Source organism: Dendrobates tinctorius, unplaced genomic scaffold, assembly GCF_039654945.1.
Source record: "Dendrobates tinctorius isolate UK_male_01 unplaced genomic scaffold, ASM3965494v1 ptg000039l, whole genome shotgun sequence".
NCBI lineage: Eukaryota > Metazoa > Chordata > Amphibia > Anura > Dendrobatidae > Dendrobates > Dendrobates tinctorius.
In genome coordinates this window covers 35450027-35469265 of record NW_027361707.1, presented here as the reverse complement: position 1 = coordinate 35469265, position 19239 = coordinate 35450027, and the positions used below count along the sequence as shown (strand labels likewise).

At 45.4% G+C, this 19239-nt stretch overlaps 1 protein-coding gene across 3 annotated transcripts in view; it reads left to right on the top strand.

The window, feature by feature from the left end:
- The window catches only part of LDB2 (LIM domain binding 2), a 511700-nt gene that overhangs the window by 81372 nt on the left and 411089 nt on the right, over positions 1–19239 (top strand). The window contains exon 1 of one of the 3 annotated variants that reach the window (XM_073574627.1): positions 9782–10463. The exons of the other annotated variants lie outside the window; for them this stretch is intronic. Within the exon in view, the coding sequence (XP_073430728.1) occupies positions 10242–10463 (222 nt within the window). The 5' untranslated portion in view covers positions 9782–10241. Of the gene's footprint in view, positions 1–9781; positions 10464–19239 lie in introns of those variants that run through there. 3 annotated transcript variants of the gene reach the window in all.

The window sequence follows — 19239 nt, the reverse complement described above, 5'->3', positions numbered from 1 at the left end:
CCGTGCCTGGAGACAGAGAGCTGTAAAGAAGCTGCAGTGCGTGGTTGTGGTCGTCAGGAGGATGACGAATAAATCCGGAACTGTTACAACTGAAATCTGTCTCCGCCTCGTCCTTGCATCGCCTGGTGTCTGTGTCATCTGGACAGGGAAAGCAGTGGTCCACCCCCCAATCCCGGCCCCCTACCACAGTAATATTTGGGGGAAGTAATGTGAGGGGACAGTGTGAAGAGGGGGTACAGGGTACAGACCGGTGAGTGTAGGGGAAACAGTGTGAGGGGACAGTATAGAGAGGGGCAGCATGGGGGGACAGTATGGAGAGTGTCCAGAGGGGAAAAGTTTGAGGAGAGGGCATAGTATAGAGACTGGGCTGTATGGGGAGACACAGTATGCGTGGCAGTGTAAGGAGAATGGAAAAGGGGAAGCATGGGGGCACTATAGATAGTGACAATGTGGCGATTATAGCTAATAAGGGCAGGTGGTATGGCAGTTATAGGTAATAAGAGCAGACAGTATTTCAGTAATAGCTAATAAGTGCGGAAAATGTGGTGGTTATAAGTAATGAGGACATACAATGTGCCAATCATAGCTCATAAGGAGGGACAGTGTGGTGGTCATTATAGTTAAAAAAGGTGGACAATTAGGTGGTTATAGCTAATAAGGGCAGATAGTGTGATGGTTCTAGCTAATGAGGTTTCACGCATGCACTGTATGGAGTCACCTTGCAGCTCCAAAATAGCTACCATGAACAGGTTACTCCATTTCCTAGAACTCAGGTGTTACTCTGTGATGCCCAGGCCTTCACCCTTCAAGCCTTGTACAGGGATCTGGACTTACACAGGGGTCCCTGTTGTGAGTTCATTTTCCCCTTCACCATTGAGGTCTGATGAACTCCCTCTTCTGGTGAAGGGAGGTAGTGAGGCTGATTACCAAGCACCTAAGCAGGATGATGATGACTGGGTGACTGGAATTGCCGACTGGATATAAGGCAGCCGACGCCCTTCTGCCTTGCTGGTGATTTCTCAGAGGGATTCTAGGAGACCAGTCTGATTCCTGCTCCTCAAAAGCTAAGTTTTCTGCTCTGCTTTTTGCATTTGTGTTTTGGTTTTGTTTTGCCTTGTTTTTCTGGATTTCTGCCATTCCCTGCTGGGGTGAGCTGAATTTCTTTTTGCTCTGTCTTCAGAAAATACCTGAGTACTGATATAGTCTTTTTGAAGCCTAGCGTCTTCAGGGCTTTTTTCCCTATCAGTCTGTTGGCTCTTGTTTTGATAGGGTTTTGGCGGATTGCAGACAGCAGCTTTTCTATCCTGTCCTATTTAGTTAGCTTGGGCCCCATCATTTGCTCAGCCTATCTTTCTATCTGTGTGAGTGTTTTTTCATCTTGCTTCCCCGTCATTATATGTTGGGGGCTGCCTATTGCTTTGGGGTCTGCTCTGGGGCAGTTTAGATTTCCCTTTCTGTCTGGCTATTTAGTTCTCTGGCTGTGATCGAGGGGTCTAGGGCACCGTAGGAACTCCCGACGGCTACTGCTAGTTGTTGTTGATAGGTTCAGGGGTCTGCAATCCGATTGCTGCCAACTTCTCTGGTTTTCTGGACTTAGCTAGTATCTCTGTTATTGCCTCCTACAGTGACTCATTCATAACAGGTCCCTAGGGATTGGGCCACAGAGTCAGCTGCTGTTCAGTGGTGCAAGCCGGCAAGAAGGATAGTCTGGTAGCTGAGTCAGATCCAGGAGGTCATGTCAGGAACAGAATCATAAAATAAGTGGGTAGTCAAATGTCAAGCTGAGGTCAAAGAACAGGAATAATCAGGGCAGAACACAGCATAAAGGTATTAACCAGGATAGCAGAACAGTTGACTGTCAATGGGAACTGGCACTCAGGGGTTCATATAGAACATCCTCACCCACTGCTGACAGCAGATAGAAACTAAAATTAAGCAGATTAATCCCGTAGCTTCTAGACTGGCCTGAGCCACTGGTCCCAGGAATAACAAAGTATTGATGCTGTCGAGTATCACCAGTAACAATGGTGCTAAATCACCTAGTGGTCAATGTAGATATTACATGAGGGCTGACAGGGTAGCTGTTATACTTCAAATGCTGGACCGCATGACAGTTATGGTTGATTAACGAGGATGACATGGAGGCAATATTATGTAGGAGAGGACAATGTGAAGGCCATGAGAGGGACAGTCTTATCAGTACTGTGGTTCTTCTATAGTTCACACAGTCTGATTATGGATATTAGTAACTCTCAGAATCTCATTACCATTGTTAAGGACAGACTAGGATTTATAGGTGATATAAAATATTTGAGGCTTACTTGACAGTGCAATTTATCGGTGCTGGTGCTGTATTATTATATTTTTGGTGGTTCTGGTGCTGTATTCATGTACTGATGGTGGTTGTTGTGATGAATTTACATATTGATGGTGTATGGATGCTGTGATGTATTCATGGTTCTGGTACTGTAGTCACATACTGATGGTAGTTCTTGTGATATTTTCCTATACTGATGATTGTTCTGGTGCTGAATTCATGTACTGATGATGGTTCTGGTGATATTTCATACATAAAAACTGTGTGCAATTTGTAACAACACCCAGTATTCTCTAATTCTTTGGTAATAAGATATGATGTAGTTTGAGTTTCATAAACTTTGGAAAGTCATAGGAAATGCTTCACAATGCAGTGGATAAAAAACCAAAGACAGAAACATATTGATTAAATACCCTGCGGAAAATAAATAAGCAGCAATAATGCATACAAATAATTTAGGGTACTTGGTTAAAGGGAATCTGTCACCCCTTTTTTCGAATATGAGCTGCCGGCACCGCCATCAGGGGCTTATCTACAGCATTCTGTAATGCTGTAGATAAGCCCCCGATGTAACCTGAAAGATAAGAAAAACGAGTTAGATTATACTCACCAGGGGGGACTGTCCGGTCTGATGGTTGTCGCAGTTCCGTCCGGCGCCTCCCATCTTCTTGCGATGACGTCCTCTTCTTTCCTTACCGTCATGGCTCCGGCTCTGGCGCACTGCACACTGCAGGACTCTGCTCTGCCCTGCATAGGAGCCACGACAGGAAGGAAAGAAGAGGACTGCATCGTATGAAGATGGGAGGCGCCGGACTGGACCGCGACACCCATCGGACTGAACCGCCCCCCCTCCCCAGTGAGAATAGACCCCGGAAGAAGCCCTCGCGAAACGCGCGTAGGGGCGCAGTGTGTGGCGTTCCTGACAGCAAATGGGTGAGCATTGACATGGAGGTTATGACCTGAGGACAGGTAGCAGGGCACTTGCATGAAATTCACACCTCACTGGAAGATCAGTCCACCCAGTAGCCTATGGAGCCTCTAGGAGATAATGGCACTTTCTATTGATATGCTAATTATGTTTGCTGTTGGCGACCCTGCACTCAGTTGCACCTTGGTCTCTTTGTAATGCACTTGTCATACATGTGGTTGTGTAATTTTTGTCTATGAATTTTATATAGTATTTTGTTAGTACCAATAAATAATGATGGAATTTTATAGGTGGATATAGACGCCTTTCTTTCTTTGTTTGGTTTAGTATTTACTTCCGGTTGTAATGTTCATCTCTCACAAATAGACCTGTGATCACTGGGGCAATTTTACAAAAATTTTGCCTGACTGGATAAACCTTTTCAAAGGAATCTGTCACCATTTTTTTCCCACCTAATCTGAGAGCTGCATAATGTAGAGACAGAGACCCTGATCCCAGCTATGTCACTTACTGGGCTGCTTGCTGTAATTTTCTCCAAAAAATAATTGTTTTTTCAGCAGTAGATTATCACTAGAGGACTAGTAAACCTGCTTTCCTGTAATCCGCTGAACAACCACGCCCCCACCACAGATTGGCAGCTTTCTGAGTTCGCTGTGCATAGGCAGAAAACTGCCAATCAGTTGTGTTTGCAGCATTATACGGGGCTCAACATTCAGAGAACTGCTAGATCTGCAGCAGATAAATCAGTGATTTTATCAAAACTACAGCAAGAAGCCCAGTAAGTGACACATCACTGGAATCAGGGCCCCTGGCCCTACTCTCTGCTGTTTTCAGATAGGGTACCAAAAACCTAATGACAGATTCCCTTTATGGATCAGAGGCATGGAGAGTTGGATCAAAAGTAAAGGGACATATTCAGAAGGGATACTGAAAACTATAAGAATATTGGAAACCACTTGTCTATGACCTCTTCTTATATTCTTACTACAATTATAGAGAAGCTATTTCTGTTTATATTACATACCTTAGCTGCTGCAGAACCTCTTTTTGCAAAGTAAAAGGCAGATTCCCGTTTACCACTAATTGTTGATTGCTTTGAATTTACCATTTTCGTTAGGAAGATCAGCGTCACCTGAGGTTGTTATCATGCTCTAAATATGCTAGGACTCGGTAATGTATAATACACACTGCAGCTGCTGAAGAACCTCTTTTCCAAAGAGAGAGAGAGAGTAATGATTAATGCCTTTGGTGAGCAGCTCTGTAGAATACGATAGCAATATATAAATGAAGGGAAATAAATGTCCATAAATTATCACAGTAGAAATATAGTCTGGGGCACTTTACTAAGAAAGAAAATATACAGCCTGAGAAAGTATGAGCAATGTAATGGCTGTCACCTTTACAAAGTGAAGCAGTATAATTAGCATGTGGTCAGTAGACCTCCTGATGGACCTCTGATTGCAGCGTACAGCGGCTGCTCGGCTACACCGAGGCCTAACTGTCATTACAGTAAGGGGGTTTCGCTTTTTTCGTTCTCTTTTAAAGGCGTTGTCTGGTTAAGGATTTGTATGATAATATTGGGGTGTTCCTTAGTTGGGACCCTCATCTATTAGCCAGGGAGAGAGGCTCTAGGGGACCCAGTCTATCCATTGAGGATCGTGTAATGCCTCATTTCCTCTGTGGAGGGCACCCGGTAAATGAAACACTAGAGATTACAGCCGTGAGCTCGTGGTCCAGGCGGAGGACACCCTGTGATTAGAATATTATCATGGGGCCATCAAAGGATTGCTAAAGATGGATTACATCAACAGCGAAAGAAATCCTGATCCAGAACGTTAACAAGTGGATTGAATTAAGTTTGTTTGTACAGGGCTTCTTAAGGCCCCGTCTCACTAAGCGACTTACCAGCGATCCCGACACCGATATCAAGGTGTCAGGATCGCTGGTAAGTCGCTATGTGATCGCTGGTGAGCTGTCACACAGACAGCTTCACCAGCGATCAGCACAGCGATGCCGAGCGCCCGGCATCGCTGGCCATCCTGTAAAAAATAGAATCAAAATAAAAAATATTGTTATTCTCACCATCCGATGTCCCGCGCAGTCTCCCGGCCTCTCTCCACGCTCCGGTCCCAGTGATCCTTTGCATGAATGACCGCGAGATGTCACGGTCTCGCGGGATAACAAAGTCTCGCGGTCATTCGTGCAAAGGATCACTGGGACCGGAGCGTGGAGAGAGGCCGGAAGACTGCGCGGGACATCGGATGGTGAGAATAACAATATTTTTTATTTTTTTTATTATTTTTTACACCTGATCGCTGGTCTCCCGCTGTCACACACAGCGATGCGTGCTGGCCAGCGGGAGACCAGCGACCAAAGAAATGTCCAGAGATTTCTTGCAGCGATGCCGGCAGGGGGGCCGCTCGCTGATCGCTGTCACACACAGCAATCTCGCTGGTGAGATCGCTGTTACGTCACAAAAGTTGTGACTCAGCAGCGATCTCGCTACCGAGATTGCTTAGTGAGACGGGGCCTTTAGACTGCTGGTGACTGACGCCGTATTAGTCGTAGAATCATAGAATGGTAGAGATGGAAGGGACCTCAAGGAGTGGTAGAGTCATCGAGGGGGATGACTACTTCATGCTGTGGAGCACCATGTAAAATGGATCAGGTCAGTGGCGCGGGGCGGTGCGGTACCTGTGGGCGAGGAACTCGTCTCCTGTGCCCCAGCATCTTAATGGAAAGTGGGGGGTCCTGGCTAGGTGTGTGGCCTTGTACCTGTGTGGGCCGCATGTAAAGGCCCCGTTACACATAACGATGTCCCAGCGATCCCACCAACGATCCGACATGGATGGGATCGCTGGGACATCGTTAGGCTGATTGCTGGTGAGCTGTCACATAGACAGCCCCTCCAGCTATTAGGACCCGCGAGCAAGCTGGTTTCCAATGTAAACAGCTGGTATCTAAGAGCCGTGCGGCTCCTAGATACCCGCTGTTTACTTTGGAAACCAGCGTGCTGATCGTTGCTCTCCCGCTGCCACACGCAGCGATGCGTGCTGGCCAGCGGGAGACCAACGATCAAAAAATGGCCCAGGACGATCCTGCACGATCAGCGATACCCGGCAGGGGGGGCCAGTCGCTGATCCATGTCACGCACAGCAATATCGCTGGCGATCTCGCTGTGTATGACGGGGCTGTGGCACTAGACTTCAAGTCTTAGAGCACCCTTAGGGTGTGTGCACTCGCTGCGGATTCTACTGCAGATCTGCAGCGGTGTTGGTCCTGCGGATCCGCAGCAGTTTCTGCTGCGGTGTACAGTACCATTAAAATCAATGGAAATTAAAAACCGCAGTGCAGACGGTTTCAACCTGCTCCATGGCAGGTGTCCAACCGCAGGGGAAAACCCAGGCTAATCCGCAGAAAAACTGCAGATTTTTGAAAAATCCGCAGGACAATCCGCAGCGTGTGCACACACCCTTAGATGACAGTGAGAAACGCCTTACAGAGCCAAATACAATGTCATGCTTGGCACTGATGAGGGGCAACACCCTGAAACAAAGTGTTTGAAAATTGAGATTCTGGTTTTGTTTTTATCCTTATTCATGTGGCGAGACTCGATAAAGGGTCAATATTGACTCTTTTAGGCCACATTCACGCGTTCAGTATTTGGTCAGTATTTTACATCAGTATTTGTAAGCCAAGAAAAGGAGTGAGTGAACAATGCAGAAGCGGTGACGTGTTTCTTATACTTTTCCCCTGACTTTGGCTCGAGATGACATACTGACCAAATACTGTGTGAACATGGCCTCAGGATTGCTGCTTCCAATAGGTGGCACTATAGTTCAAGTTCTCGTCCTCTCTCTGCCTGGTTATATACCAGTGACCGGGTGACCACTGACAGCTCTCCGTATCCTCCAATATGGCTGCCTATCACTGCAGGTTCCTTACAGTAGAAAATAGTAGGACAACCTTCAGCAACCAATAATTTATGCAGATAGATATGAGAAACATCCTTGAACTCGCGGAAATTATATTCTGTGGGTGAACAACAGGCAAATTACTGTTTAATATTAGAGACATATCATTTGTAGTAATTTATAGTCTTATCCCATAAATTGTTTTTTTTTTTTTGCCACGCGACGTCCTGTTAAACATATAATGTGAAGGATACAAGGAGGTAACGGCATTCCTATGGATAAGATGTTTCCGTCAATTCCGATGTGGAAGCGTAATGTACTTTATGACTGCAGTCAATAGAGAACATGTGAATATAAAACCGTCAAGGTAAATTAGAGAGGCGGCAATGGATTGTTTTCCTAATCACTATTTACTGCCGGTAAGTATCCATTTTGGGGGGAGCGCTGCCGTCCTAAACTTGTGGTATGGATGATGAAATATTTATGGAAAGGAGGATAAACAATTTTAGATTACGGTTAATTACTCTGAGAGTGGGCACTCGATGACCTCTCCGCGGGTCTCCAGTCCTCGGGACGGCGCATTAATTGCCGGCTAATGCAATCAATTTCCATTTCTTAGAGACTTCTTTATGAAGCCTGGGTACTCTGCAGTAATAAGAACAGCGCCTCGTCAGGGAAACGTCTTACCGGGCCCGGAGAGAGTCTGTATGGCTAAGGAAAAAATAATAAAGCACTACAATAAAAGACTGGCATCGTGTCCTCGTGCGTTACATTACATACGTGCTTGTGCCATGTGCTGCCTTCGCCGGGCACTACAACATGGAGTCTGTCATTGCTTTTCCACTCAGCTCAGGGCTGAACTGCAATACCATTTACAACCTGTGGTCAGGAGTGGCGCCATTTTTTTTTTTTTATATGAAAAGCGCATATTTTTGTACGCCTTTAAAAACTCCTCCTTAAAGGGGTTGTCAGATGAAAATATATTACCACCTATCTGCAGGATAGGTGATAACTTATTGATCGTGGGGGTCTTATTGTTGGGGCACTCACCGACTAGTAGAATGGAGAACTTTTGTTTTTGCGAAAATGCTCATGCTAGACCACCGCTCCTTTCATTCTCAATGGTGATGCTGAGCGCTGCACTTGAATTTTCTTGCAGAGAATGGTTAAAGCATGAATTGGCCATGCGGACTGTGCCTCCATTTTGTAACAGATTTAAAAGTGCTCAGTGGGCTATAAAAAAGTCCTTGTTCTGCCGATCAGTGTTGGTCCTACTCTGCCCTGAGCAGTTAGTTATCATTTATCCGAAGGATAATCTGCCACCAATTTTTGCTATCCCATCTAAGTGCAGCATGATGTAGGGGAAGAGACCCTGATTGCTGTGATGTGTCACTGACTATGCTGCAGTTCTCTCAGAGCTGAGCTTTCTATAACCCCACCCACACCACTCATTGGCAGATTTCTGCCTATGCGCACAGAAATATGCCAATCAGTGATGGGGCGGGGTTATATAGTGAGTCACTATAAATAGTGATTTTATCAAAACTACAGCACATACATTTTTCTGTGTTCATTCTTTATTTACATTTTTGGTTACTATAGTGAATTGAGGACCACTCCCACTACAGGAGTGAGAATTCAACCCGGGAACATAAAAAAAAAAAGTCTTTCAGCTGCACGATTTTATCAACCTCTATAAATAAATACTCATTGTAACTGTATATAATATATTTTGGGTATGGGAAATAGATTTTAAAGGGTTAATTCACTATGTCAGCAGCTATCTTTGATAAAATTGACTTGGTGATCAGTTGATTGCTGCGGTTTGTGAAGCCTTGTCTGGTCATACATTTCGCCTGCAGTGGCCATTACAGGTCAACTGTAGTATTGCATGCCAGTCGCTCAAAACAGAAAAATGCCTAACCATGTAATACATCCTCGATAATCCAGATTTTCCAAAGGAATTGATACTTTTTATTCTTTCTACTTTTATTTCTATTTTTTTTTTTTTTTAATTCTGAATATTAGGGGAGTCCACTCTGAAATAACATTAAGGCCGGTTTCACATTAGCGCTTTTTCAGCGCACGCACGGCCGGGGGTAGCTCCGCCCCCGAGCCAGCTCTCTGCCCGGCGTGCCCGCCCCTTGCTTGTAGCACCGCCTACTAGCGGACAGCGGCGCCTGCGATCGGCGCACCCTATCTTTAGCATAGGGTGCGCAGATCGTGCGCAGGCCGTGCGCTAGTTGCGCTTTGACCTGCGCTGCGCACTTTTGACGGTGCGCCGTGCGCGCCAAAATCAAACTTTTCGGATTTTGGCGCGCACGGCGCACCGTCAAAAGTGCGCAGCGCAGGTCAAAGCGCAACTAGCGCACGGCCTGCGCACGATCTGCGCACCCTATGCTAAAGATAGGGTGCGCCGATCGCAGGCGCCGCTGTCCGCTAGTAGGCGGCGCTACAAGCAAGGGGCGGGCACGCCGGGCAGAGAGCCGGCTCGGGGGCGGAGCTACCCCCGGCCGTGCGTGCGCTGAAAAAGCGCTAATGTGAAACCGGCCTAAGGGTATGTTCACATGTAGATTATTTTTTATTATTTTTTCTATGTAGTTTATGACCAGAAAACCAAAGCAGTAAATGCTTGCATGTTTTGTATTTTTTATGTATTTTTTGGTGATCAAGCCATTATTAGCTCAACGCTATATTCCCACGATTGGCTTTTGGTGCGTCTTTGACGCTGCTTATTTTTACTGAATAGAAATCTGATGCCCACTGCACTTTTATTTTGCTCAGCATAAACTGACCTGTGGTGCGTGTTTCACATCCACAACTTATCAATTTCTCTCGGGTATGCTGAGTTTCCTGTGCAGATTTTCCCCATAGACTTGTGTTAGCTACGGAAAATGCGCAAGTTCGGGTCCGGTTTTGGTCTGATGGGTGTCGTGGTCCGGTTCGTCGCCTCCCATCTTCTAACGGTGATATCCTCTTATTTGCTGCCTGTCGTGGTTCCAGTGCAAGAGCACTGCTCTGCCCTGTTGAGGGCAGAGCAGAAAACTGCAGTGCGCCTGCGCTGGAACCTAGGAAGGGTCACATGATCAGGGGTTCCAGACATGCAGAGATGATTGCAGAACCAGACAGCGCTGGAGCCTTGGAAAGGTCACATGATCAGGGGTTCCAGACATACAGAGATGATTGCAGAACCAGACAGTGCTGGAGCCTAGGAAGGACACATGATCAGGGATTCTTGGAACACAGAGATGATCACAGAAGGCAGAGCAGAAATGCAGGCATCTTGCAGCCCAACAGTGATGAGGTGAGTGTGCACACTGCTCTAGGGAACATGCAGGATAGCAGACATGAGATGCGCGTGCACACCGCTCCAGGGGTCATGAGGCAAAACGGACATGGCGGACACCTTTAAACTCTACCTATATAGGTTAGAAATCACCTTATTGTCAGCATGTACTTGATAGAGTATACTTTACATAGTATATCCAGGGATTTTAGTCATCTGTAGTTTGTTCGTTTGACAGTTGAGTCCATTTTTTGCACTCTATTTTAAAGAGGTTGTCCGACAGTAAAATTGTATGTTTTTGAGGATTGATTAAATATAATAAATGAAAGCATGCTCACCTTCCCGTGCCCCTACAGATCCATTTGAAGAGCTTGCCGGAGCTCCAGATGTGGTGTCTGCCGAAGAGGTGAGGCAACTAGAGGAATGCATCATCAGATGTTTTTGTCATGACACGCTCTTGTAGTTCTTGCGGAGCGGTAGCCATGGGCGAGGCACTCGTCGTCTCCTGCCATGCCCTGGCGCGCTACAAGAAAGCGTGGGTCATTGATGGGTTTTGGTGTTAGTGTTGTGAGGGCCTTCTTTAGCCAATGGTATTGGCTCGCCAGGACCACGAATTCCACAGATTAATAAAGGAGACTTCCGTTCAAACATGGGGCCTTTACTGAACTTATGTCAAGGCGTAGCGGATACACAGTCTTAAGCACATTTCTTTCACAGTAAGAAGCCTTTTCATTCCCACTGTATCCTTCCTATGTGGGATACTCCAGGGCTCTACAGATTATCTGTTTCGTCTCTACGTCCCCACAACCCAGCTTCTAGGCCACAGTCCTGATCAGTGAGTTTCTCTCAACTCGCTCAGCGGTTCTGCGCCCTGTCACTATGGACACCCTGGATCTACCCCACACTATTCCCACACTGTCGGTCCTCTTTAGGTCCGTTATCTTAGTCCCTAGCAAGCTCTCAGGTTCCTCATGACTGGGCGCTCTGGAAGGTCTCTCTGTCTCGTCAGTAACTCTCTGTAGGATCTCTCTATTCCTTGCCCCAGTCTCTTCTAGCTCTGGATCACACCTTGGCAGCACTGCACACTTGTTCCCGTCCAAACTCTATCTCCAATCCAGGAAGCACAGTCCTGTCCCTATCACTATTCCCAACACTTAACTACTGCTGACCCTGCTGTCTTTTGCTGGGCAGAACTTCCTTAGCCTACACACTATACTAGCAATACTTATTTTATACATTTCTCTATCACATCCTGCATTGCTATACCTTATGCGTATTACAATAGTCACCGTATTACTCTAAGTCATAATGCATCACACTGGAGCATATCACATGATAAAATATACAGTGTATATAATACGCACAACACTATTCACATAACGCAATTGATGTGTTCAGGGGTGGGAACACGACAAATCAGGCCACAGCTCTTACATTATCACCTGATCACTAGAGCCAATTACAGGCTGCAATGGTGCTGAGACTCTCAAACGGAGCAGACACCACTTCTGGAGTCATCACAGGCCATCATTTGAATGGGGGCTTGAAGGTGAATATGTCTCTCTTTATTATTTTTAACCAGCTCATGACTAAAAAGAAAATATCTACTGTTGGACAACCTCTTTAACCCCTTTTCTACAATGGACGTAATATTCCGTCCATGTGACCTGGGACCTAATTCCCATGGACGGAATATTACGTCATAGCGATCAGCGGCGCGCACGTGGTGAGCGCCGCTGATCGAGGGCGGGTGTCAGCTGATTGTGCCGGGTGTCAGCTGTGATAATGTGTCAGGGGTGGTCACGGACCGCCCCCGACACGTTAACCCCTGGCACACCACGATCCAACACGATCGCGGTGTATCGGGGGTTAAAGGGAAGCATCGGCAGGGAGGGGGCCCCCTCCGTGCTTCCCTGAGCCCCCCACAGCAGCGCAATGTGCAGCACTGCTGCGGGGGGCTCCTTCCCTGCATGTCCCCGGATCCAATATGGCGACGGGGACCTTCGGGGGCCTGCAGGGAGCTGACTTCCTCATGCCTGCAAAGCGCAGGCATGAGGAAGCCTTCTGCAATGCCTGTGACAGATCGCTGATCTGTCACAGTGATCTGTGATGTGATAGATCAGCGATCTGTCACAGGACAGTGATGTCACACCTGGGACAATCTAATAAAGTTAAAAAAAAATAAAAAAGTGTAAAAATAATTTTAAAAACATCGAAAAATAAATTAAAAAAAAAACAATATTCCCTAATAAATTCATTTTTTGGAAATAAAAAAAAAACAATAAAAGTACACATATTTGGCATCGCCGCGTCCCTAACGACCCGCCCTATAAAACTGTCCCATTAGTTCACCTCTTCAGCGAACCCCTTAAAAAATAAAAATAAAAAACGATGCAAAAAATGATTTAATATAATACCGCCGAACAAAAAGTGCACTAACGCGCGATCAAAAAGACGCATATAAATATCCATAGTACCGCTGAAAATGTCATCTTGTCCTGGAAAAAAACAAGCTGCAACACAGCATCATCAGCGAAAAAATAAAAAAGTTATAGCTCGCAGAATAAAGCGATACAAAAATAATTATTTTTTATACAAAATTGTTTTCATTGCATAAAAGCGCTAAAACATAAAAAAAGACATAAATGAGGTATCGATGTAACCGTACTGACCCGAAGAATAAAACCGCTTTATAAATTTTACTGCACGTGGAACGGTGTAAACGTACCCCCCCCAAAATAAATTCATGAAACGCTGGTCTTTGTTCATTCTGCGTCCCAAAAATCGGAATAAAAAGCGATCAAAAGATGTCACGTGCCTGAAAATGATACCAAAAAAAAGTCAACTCGTCCCGCAAAAAATAAGACCTCACATGACTCGGTGGGTCAAAATATGGAAAAATTATAGCTGTCAATATGTGGTGATGCAAAAACTATTTTTACAATAAAAAGCGTCTTTTAGCGTGTGACAGCTGCCAAACATAAAAACCGCCATAAATAGTAAATCAAACCCCCCGTTATCACCCCCTTAGTTAGGGAAAAATAATAAAATAAAAAAAATGTATTTATTTCCATTTTCCCGTTAGGGTTAGGGCAAGGGCTAGGGCTAGGGCTAGGGCTATGGTTAGGGCTGAGATTAGGGGTGTGATGGGGTTAGGGTTGGAGTTAGAATTTGGGGGGTTTCCACTGTTTGGGCACATCAGGTGCTCTCCAAACGCAACATGGCATCTGATCTCAATTCCAGCCAATTCTGCATTGAAAAGTCAAATGGTGCTCCTTCCCTTCCAAGCTCTGCCATGCACCCAAACAGTGTTTTACCCCCACATATGGGGCATCAGCCTACTCAGGACAAATTGCAAAACAACTTTTGGGGTCCAATTTCTCCTGTTACCCTTAGGAAAATAAAAAATTGGGGGCAAAAATATCATTTTTGTGGAAAAAAAGTATGATTTTTTTATTTTGACGCCCGGGCGTTATAAACTTCTGTGAAGCACTTGGGGGTTCAAAGTGCTCACCATGCATCTAGATAAGTTCCTTAAGGGGTCTAATTTCCAAAATGGTGTCACTTGTGGGGGTTTTCCACTGTTTAGGTACATCAGGGGCTCTCCAAAGGCAACATGACACCCGCTGACCATTCCATCAAAGTCTGCATTCCAAAACGTCACTACTTCCCTTCCGAGCCCTGACGTGTGCCCATACAGTAGTTTTCTCCCACATTTGAGGTATCAGCATACTCAGGACAAACTGGACAACAACTTTTGGGGTCCAATTTCTCCTGGTACCCTTGGGAAAATAAAAAAATTGGGGGAAAAAATATCATTTTTGTGGAAAAAAATTATTTTTTTATTTTCACGCCCGGGCGTTATAAACTTCTGTGAAGCCCTTGGGGGTTCAAAGTGCTCACCACACATCTAGATAAGTTCCTTGGGGGGTCTAGTTTCCAAAATGGTGTCATTTGTTGGGGGTTTCCGCTGTTTTGGTACATCAGGGGCTTTCCAAATGCGACATGGTGTCCGATCTCAATTCCAGCCAAAAACGTCAACGTCCGAGCTCTGCCATGTGCCAAAATAGTCGTTTACACCCACATATGGGGTATCAGCGTACTCAGAACAAATTGCACAATAACTTTTAGGGTCCTGTTATCCTTGGGAAATTAAAAATTGGGGGTGAAAAGATCATTTTTGTGGAAAAAATATTTTAATTGTACTGCTGTACGTTATACGTCTAGTATCCAAAATAGGGTCACTTGTGGGGGGTTTCACTGTTTAGGTACAGCAGGGGCTCTCCAAACGTGACATGGCGTCCGATCTGAATTCCAGCCAATTTTGCATTGAAAAAGTCAAACGACGCTCCATCCCTCCTGAGCTCTGTTATGCGCCTAAACAGTGCCCCCCCCACATATCAGGTATCAGGGTACTCAGGACAAATTGCACAATAACTTTTGCAGTCCAATTTCTCCTGTTACCCTTGGTAAAATAAAAAAAATTGAATCTGAAGTATTTTTTGTGAAAAAAAGTTAAATGTTCATTTTTTTTAAATATTCAAAAAATTCCTGTGAAGCACCTGAAGGGTTAATGAACTTCATGAATGTGGTTTTGAGCACCTTAAGGGGTGCAGTTTTTAGAATGGTGTCACTTTTGGGTATTTTCTATCATATAGACCCCTCAAAGTGGCTTCAAATGTGAGGTGGTCCGTAAAAATAAAATGGTGTTGCAAAAATGAGAAATCGATGGTCAACTTTTAACCCTTATAACTTCCTAGCAAAAAAAAATTTTGGTACCAAAATTGTGCTGATGAAAAGTAAACATGTGGGAAATGTTACTTATTAAGTTTTTTTGTGTGCTGTATCTCTGTGATTTAAGGGCCTAAAAATTCAAAGTTGGAAAATTGCAAAATTTTCAAAATTTTTGCCAAATTTCCAATTTTTTCAGAAATAATTGCAAGTTATTTGAATGAAATTTTACCATTAACATGAAGTACAATATGTCACGAGAAAACAGTGTCAGAATCACCAGGATCCATGGAAGCATTTCAGAGTTATTACCTCATAAAGGGACAGTGGTCAGAATTGTAAAAATTGGCCCGGGAGTTAACGTGCAAACCACCCTTGGCAGTGAAGGGGCTAAAGGGGTTGTCTATTCTTAGGCTACAAGTCTGCGGTCACTCTTTGTGACTGCAGACTTGTGAATCCTCACATCGCATGCGCTGTGTGTTGTGAGGCTTCTCCGGCACCAGGAGAGGGCAGTCATGGTACCACAAGTGTGCCACTTGCATATTCAGGACACATTCCAATTAGATGTGTCCGGCCTCACTCAATGCACTTGCATTGAATGAGGCTGAACACGTCTAGTATGTACTAGTGTGATCAAAATTGCACCTCTCAACAGGTATTTTGTCTCACTCCTCAAGAGCAAACTGCTCCAGTTGCCTGGTGTTTGAAGATTACTTTTTCCAGATGGCATGTTTCAGCTCTTTCCAAAGATGCTCAATAAGATTTAGTTTAGGGCTCATAGAAGGCCACTTCAGAATAGTCCAATGTTTTCCTCTTATCCATTCTTGGGTGTTTTTAGCTGTGTGTTTTGGGTCATTATCTTGTTGCAAGACTCATGACCTGTGACTGAGACCAAGCTTTCTGACACTGGGCAGCACATTTTTCTCTAGCATCCATGGATAGTCTTGAGTAGAGTTGAGCGAAACGGGTCGAAAAATTTCAAAAGTCGCCGACTTTTGGCAAAGTCGGGTTTCATGAAACGAATCCCGACCCTAGGATGAGGTCGGCCACGAGGTCGGCGACTTACGCGCCAAAGTCGCGTTTCAAAAGTTTGTTTTGCGCTCTTTTTCACCCAATCAGGATCCACGGACACTGTGGGCAACGTGATGACATAGGCAGGGGTCACCACCATCTTTCAGAAGGGCATGCAAGTGATTGGCTTGCTTTGGTGGGCGTCACGGGGGTATAAAAGGGCGTGCACGCCGACCGCCATCTTACTTCTGCCGATCTCAGTATAGGGAGAGGTTGCTGCTGATTCTGTAGGGAGAGCGTTAGGCAGGGAAGAAGACAAAAAAACTGCTTCTGCTGCTAGCGATTTGGCCTGCACAACACACCAGTCACTGTGTGTGCAGTGCAAGGGGAGGCTATATAGCGGTGTATCAGTGGTGTTGGTTGTTGGGCTGCCTTCTAAGGCTTCCTGACATTCCTGCATTGCTGTTTACCCACTGCTCCGCAAACTGCTTTTTTAAAAGCAATCCCAATTTTTTTTTTTTGTACTGCTGAGAAGAAAAAAAAACTGCTTCTGCTGCTAGCGATTTGGCCTGTACAACACACCAGTCACTGTGTGTGCAGTGCAAGGGGAGGCTATATAGTGGTGTATCAGTGGTGTTGGTTGTTGGGCTGCCTTCTAAGGCTTCCTGACATTCCTGCATTGCTGTTTACCCACTGCTCCGCAAACTGCTTTTTTAAAAGCAATCCCAATTTTTTTTTTTTTGTCCTGCTGAGAAGAAAAAAAACCTGCTTCTGCTGCTAGCGATTTGGCCTGCACAACACACCAGTCACTGTGTGTGCAGTGCAAGGGGAGGCTATATTGTGGTGTATCAGTGGTGTTGGTTGTTGGGCTGCCTTTTAAGGCTTCCTGACAGGCTGGCATTGCTGTTTACCCACTGCTCTGCAAACTGCTTATTTAAAAGCAATCCAATCTCCCATATCCTCTAGTCACTTTTGTCACAGCTGTGCCATCGAGCCTGTGACATAGCGCTCAGATATTAGTGGGCCTCACACAATCCAAAAGTGTCCAGTGTCTGCAGAAATTCAAAATCTCCCTTATCCTCTCCTCACTTTTGTCACAGCTGTGCCATCGAGCCTGTGACATAGCGCTCAGATATCAGTGGCCCTCACACAATCCAAAAGTGTCCAGTGTCCACAAATGTGTGCAGAAATTCAAAATCTCCCTTATCCTCTAGTCACTTTGGTCACAGCTGTGCCATCGAGCCTGTCACATAGCGCTCAGATATTCATTGGGCCTCACACAATCCAAAAGTGTCCAGTGTCCACAAGTGTGTGCAGAAATTCAAAATCTCCCTTATCCTCTAGTCACTTTGGTCACAGCTGTGCCATCGAGCCTGTCACATAGCGCTCAGATATTCATTGGGTCTCACACAATCCAAAAGTGTCCAGTGTCCACAAATGTGTGCAGAAATTCAAAATCTCCCTTATCCTCTAGTCACTTTGGTCACAGCTGTGCCATCGAGCCTGTCACATAGCGCTCAGATATTCATTGGGCCTCACACAATCCAAAAGTGTCCAGTGTCCACAAGTGTCTGCAGAAATTCAAAATCTCCCTTATCCTCTAGTCACTTTGGTCACAGCTGTGCCATCGAGCCTGTCACATAGCGCTCAGATATTCATTGGGTCTCACACAATCCAAAAGTGTCCAGTGTCCACAAGTGTGTGCAGAAATTCAAAATCTCCATTATCCTCTAGTCACTTTGGTCACAGCTGTGCCATCGAGCATGTCACATAGCGCTCAGATATTCATTGGGCCTCACACAATCCAAAAGTGTCCAGTGTCCACAAGTGTGTGCAGAAATTCAAAATCTCCCTTATCCTCTAGTCACTTTGGTCACAGCTGTGCCATCGAGCCTGTCACATAGCGCTCAGATATTCATTGGGCCTCACACAATCCAAAAGTGTCCAGTGTCCACAAGTGTGTGCAGAAATTCAAAATCTCCATTATCCTCTCGTCACTTTTGTCACAGCTGTGCCATCGAGCCTGTGACATAGCGCTCAGATATCAGTGGGCCTCACACAATCCAAAAGTGTCCAGTGTCCACAAGTGTCTGCAGAAATTCAAAATCTCCCTTATCCTCTAGTCACTTTGGTCACAGCTGTGCCATCGAGCCTGTCACATAGCGCTCAGATATTCATTGGGCCTCACACAATCCAAAAATGTCCAGTGTCCAAAAGTGTGTGCAGAAATTCAAAATCTCCCTTATCCTCTAGTCACTTTGGTCACAGCTGTGCCATCGAGCCTGTCACATAGCGCTCAGATATTCATTGGGCCTCACACAATCCAAAAGTGTCCAGTGTCCACAAGTGTGTGCAGAAATTCAAAATCTCCCTTATCCTCTAGTCACTTTGGTCACAGCTGTGCCATCGAGCCTGTCACATAGCGCTCAGATATTCATTGGGCCTCACACAATCCAAAAGTGTCCAGTGTCCACAAGTGTGTGCAGAAATTCAAAATCTCCCTTATCCTCTAGTCACTTTGGTCACAGCTGTGCCATCGAGCCTGTCACATAGCGCTCAGATATTCATTGGGCCTCACACAATCCAAAAGTGTCCAGTGTCCACAAGTGTGTGCAGAAATTCAAAATCTCCCTTATCCTCTAGTCACTTTGGTCACAGCTGTGCCATCGAGCCTGTCACATAGCGCTCAGATATTCATTGGGCCTCACACAATCCAAAAGTGTCCAGTGTCCACAAGTGTGTGCAGAAATTCAAAATCTCCCTTATCCTCTAGTCACTTTAGTCACAGCTGTGCCATCGAGCCTGTCACATAGCGCTCAGATATTCATTGGGCCTCACACAATCCAAAAGTGTCTAGTGTCCACAAGTGTGTGCAGAAATTCAAAATCTCCCTTATCCTCTAGTCACTTTGGTCACAGCTGTGCCATCGAGCCTGTCACATAGCGCTCAGATATTCATTGGGCCTCACACAATCCAAAAGTGTCCACAAGTGTGTGCAGAAATTCAAAATCTCCCTTATCCTCTAGTCACTTTGGTCACAGCTGTGCCATCG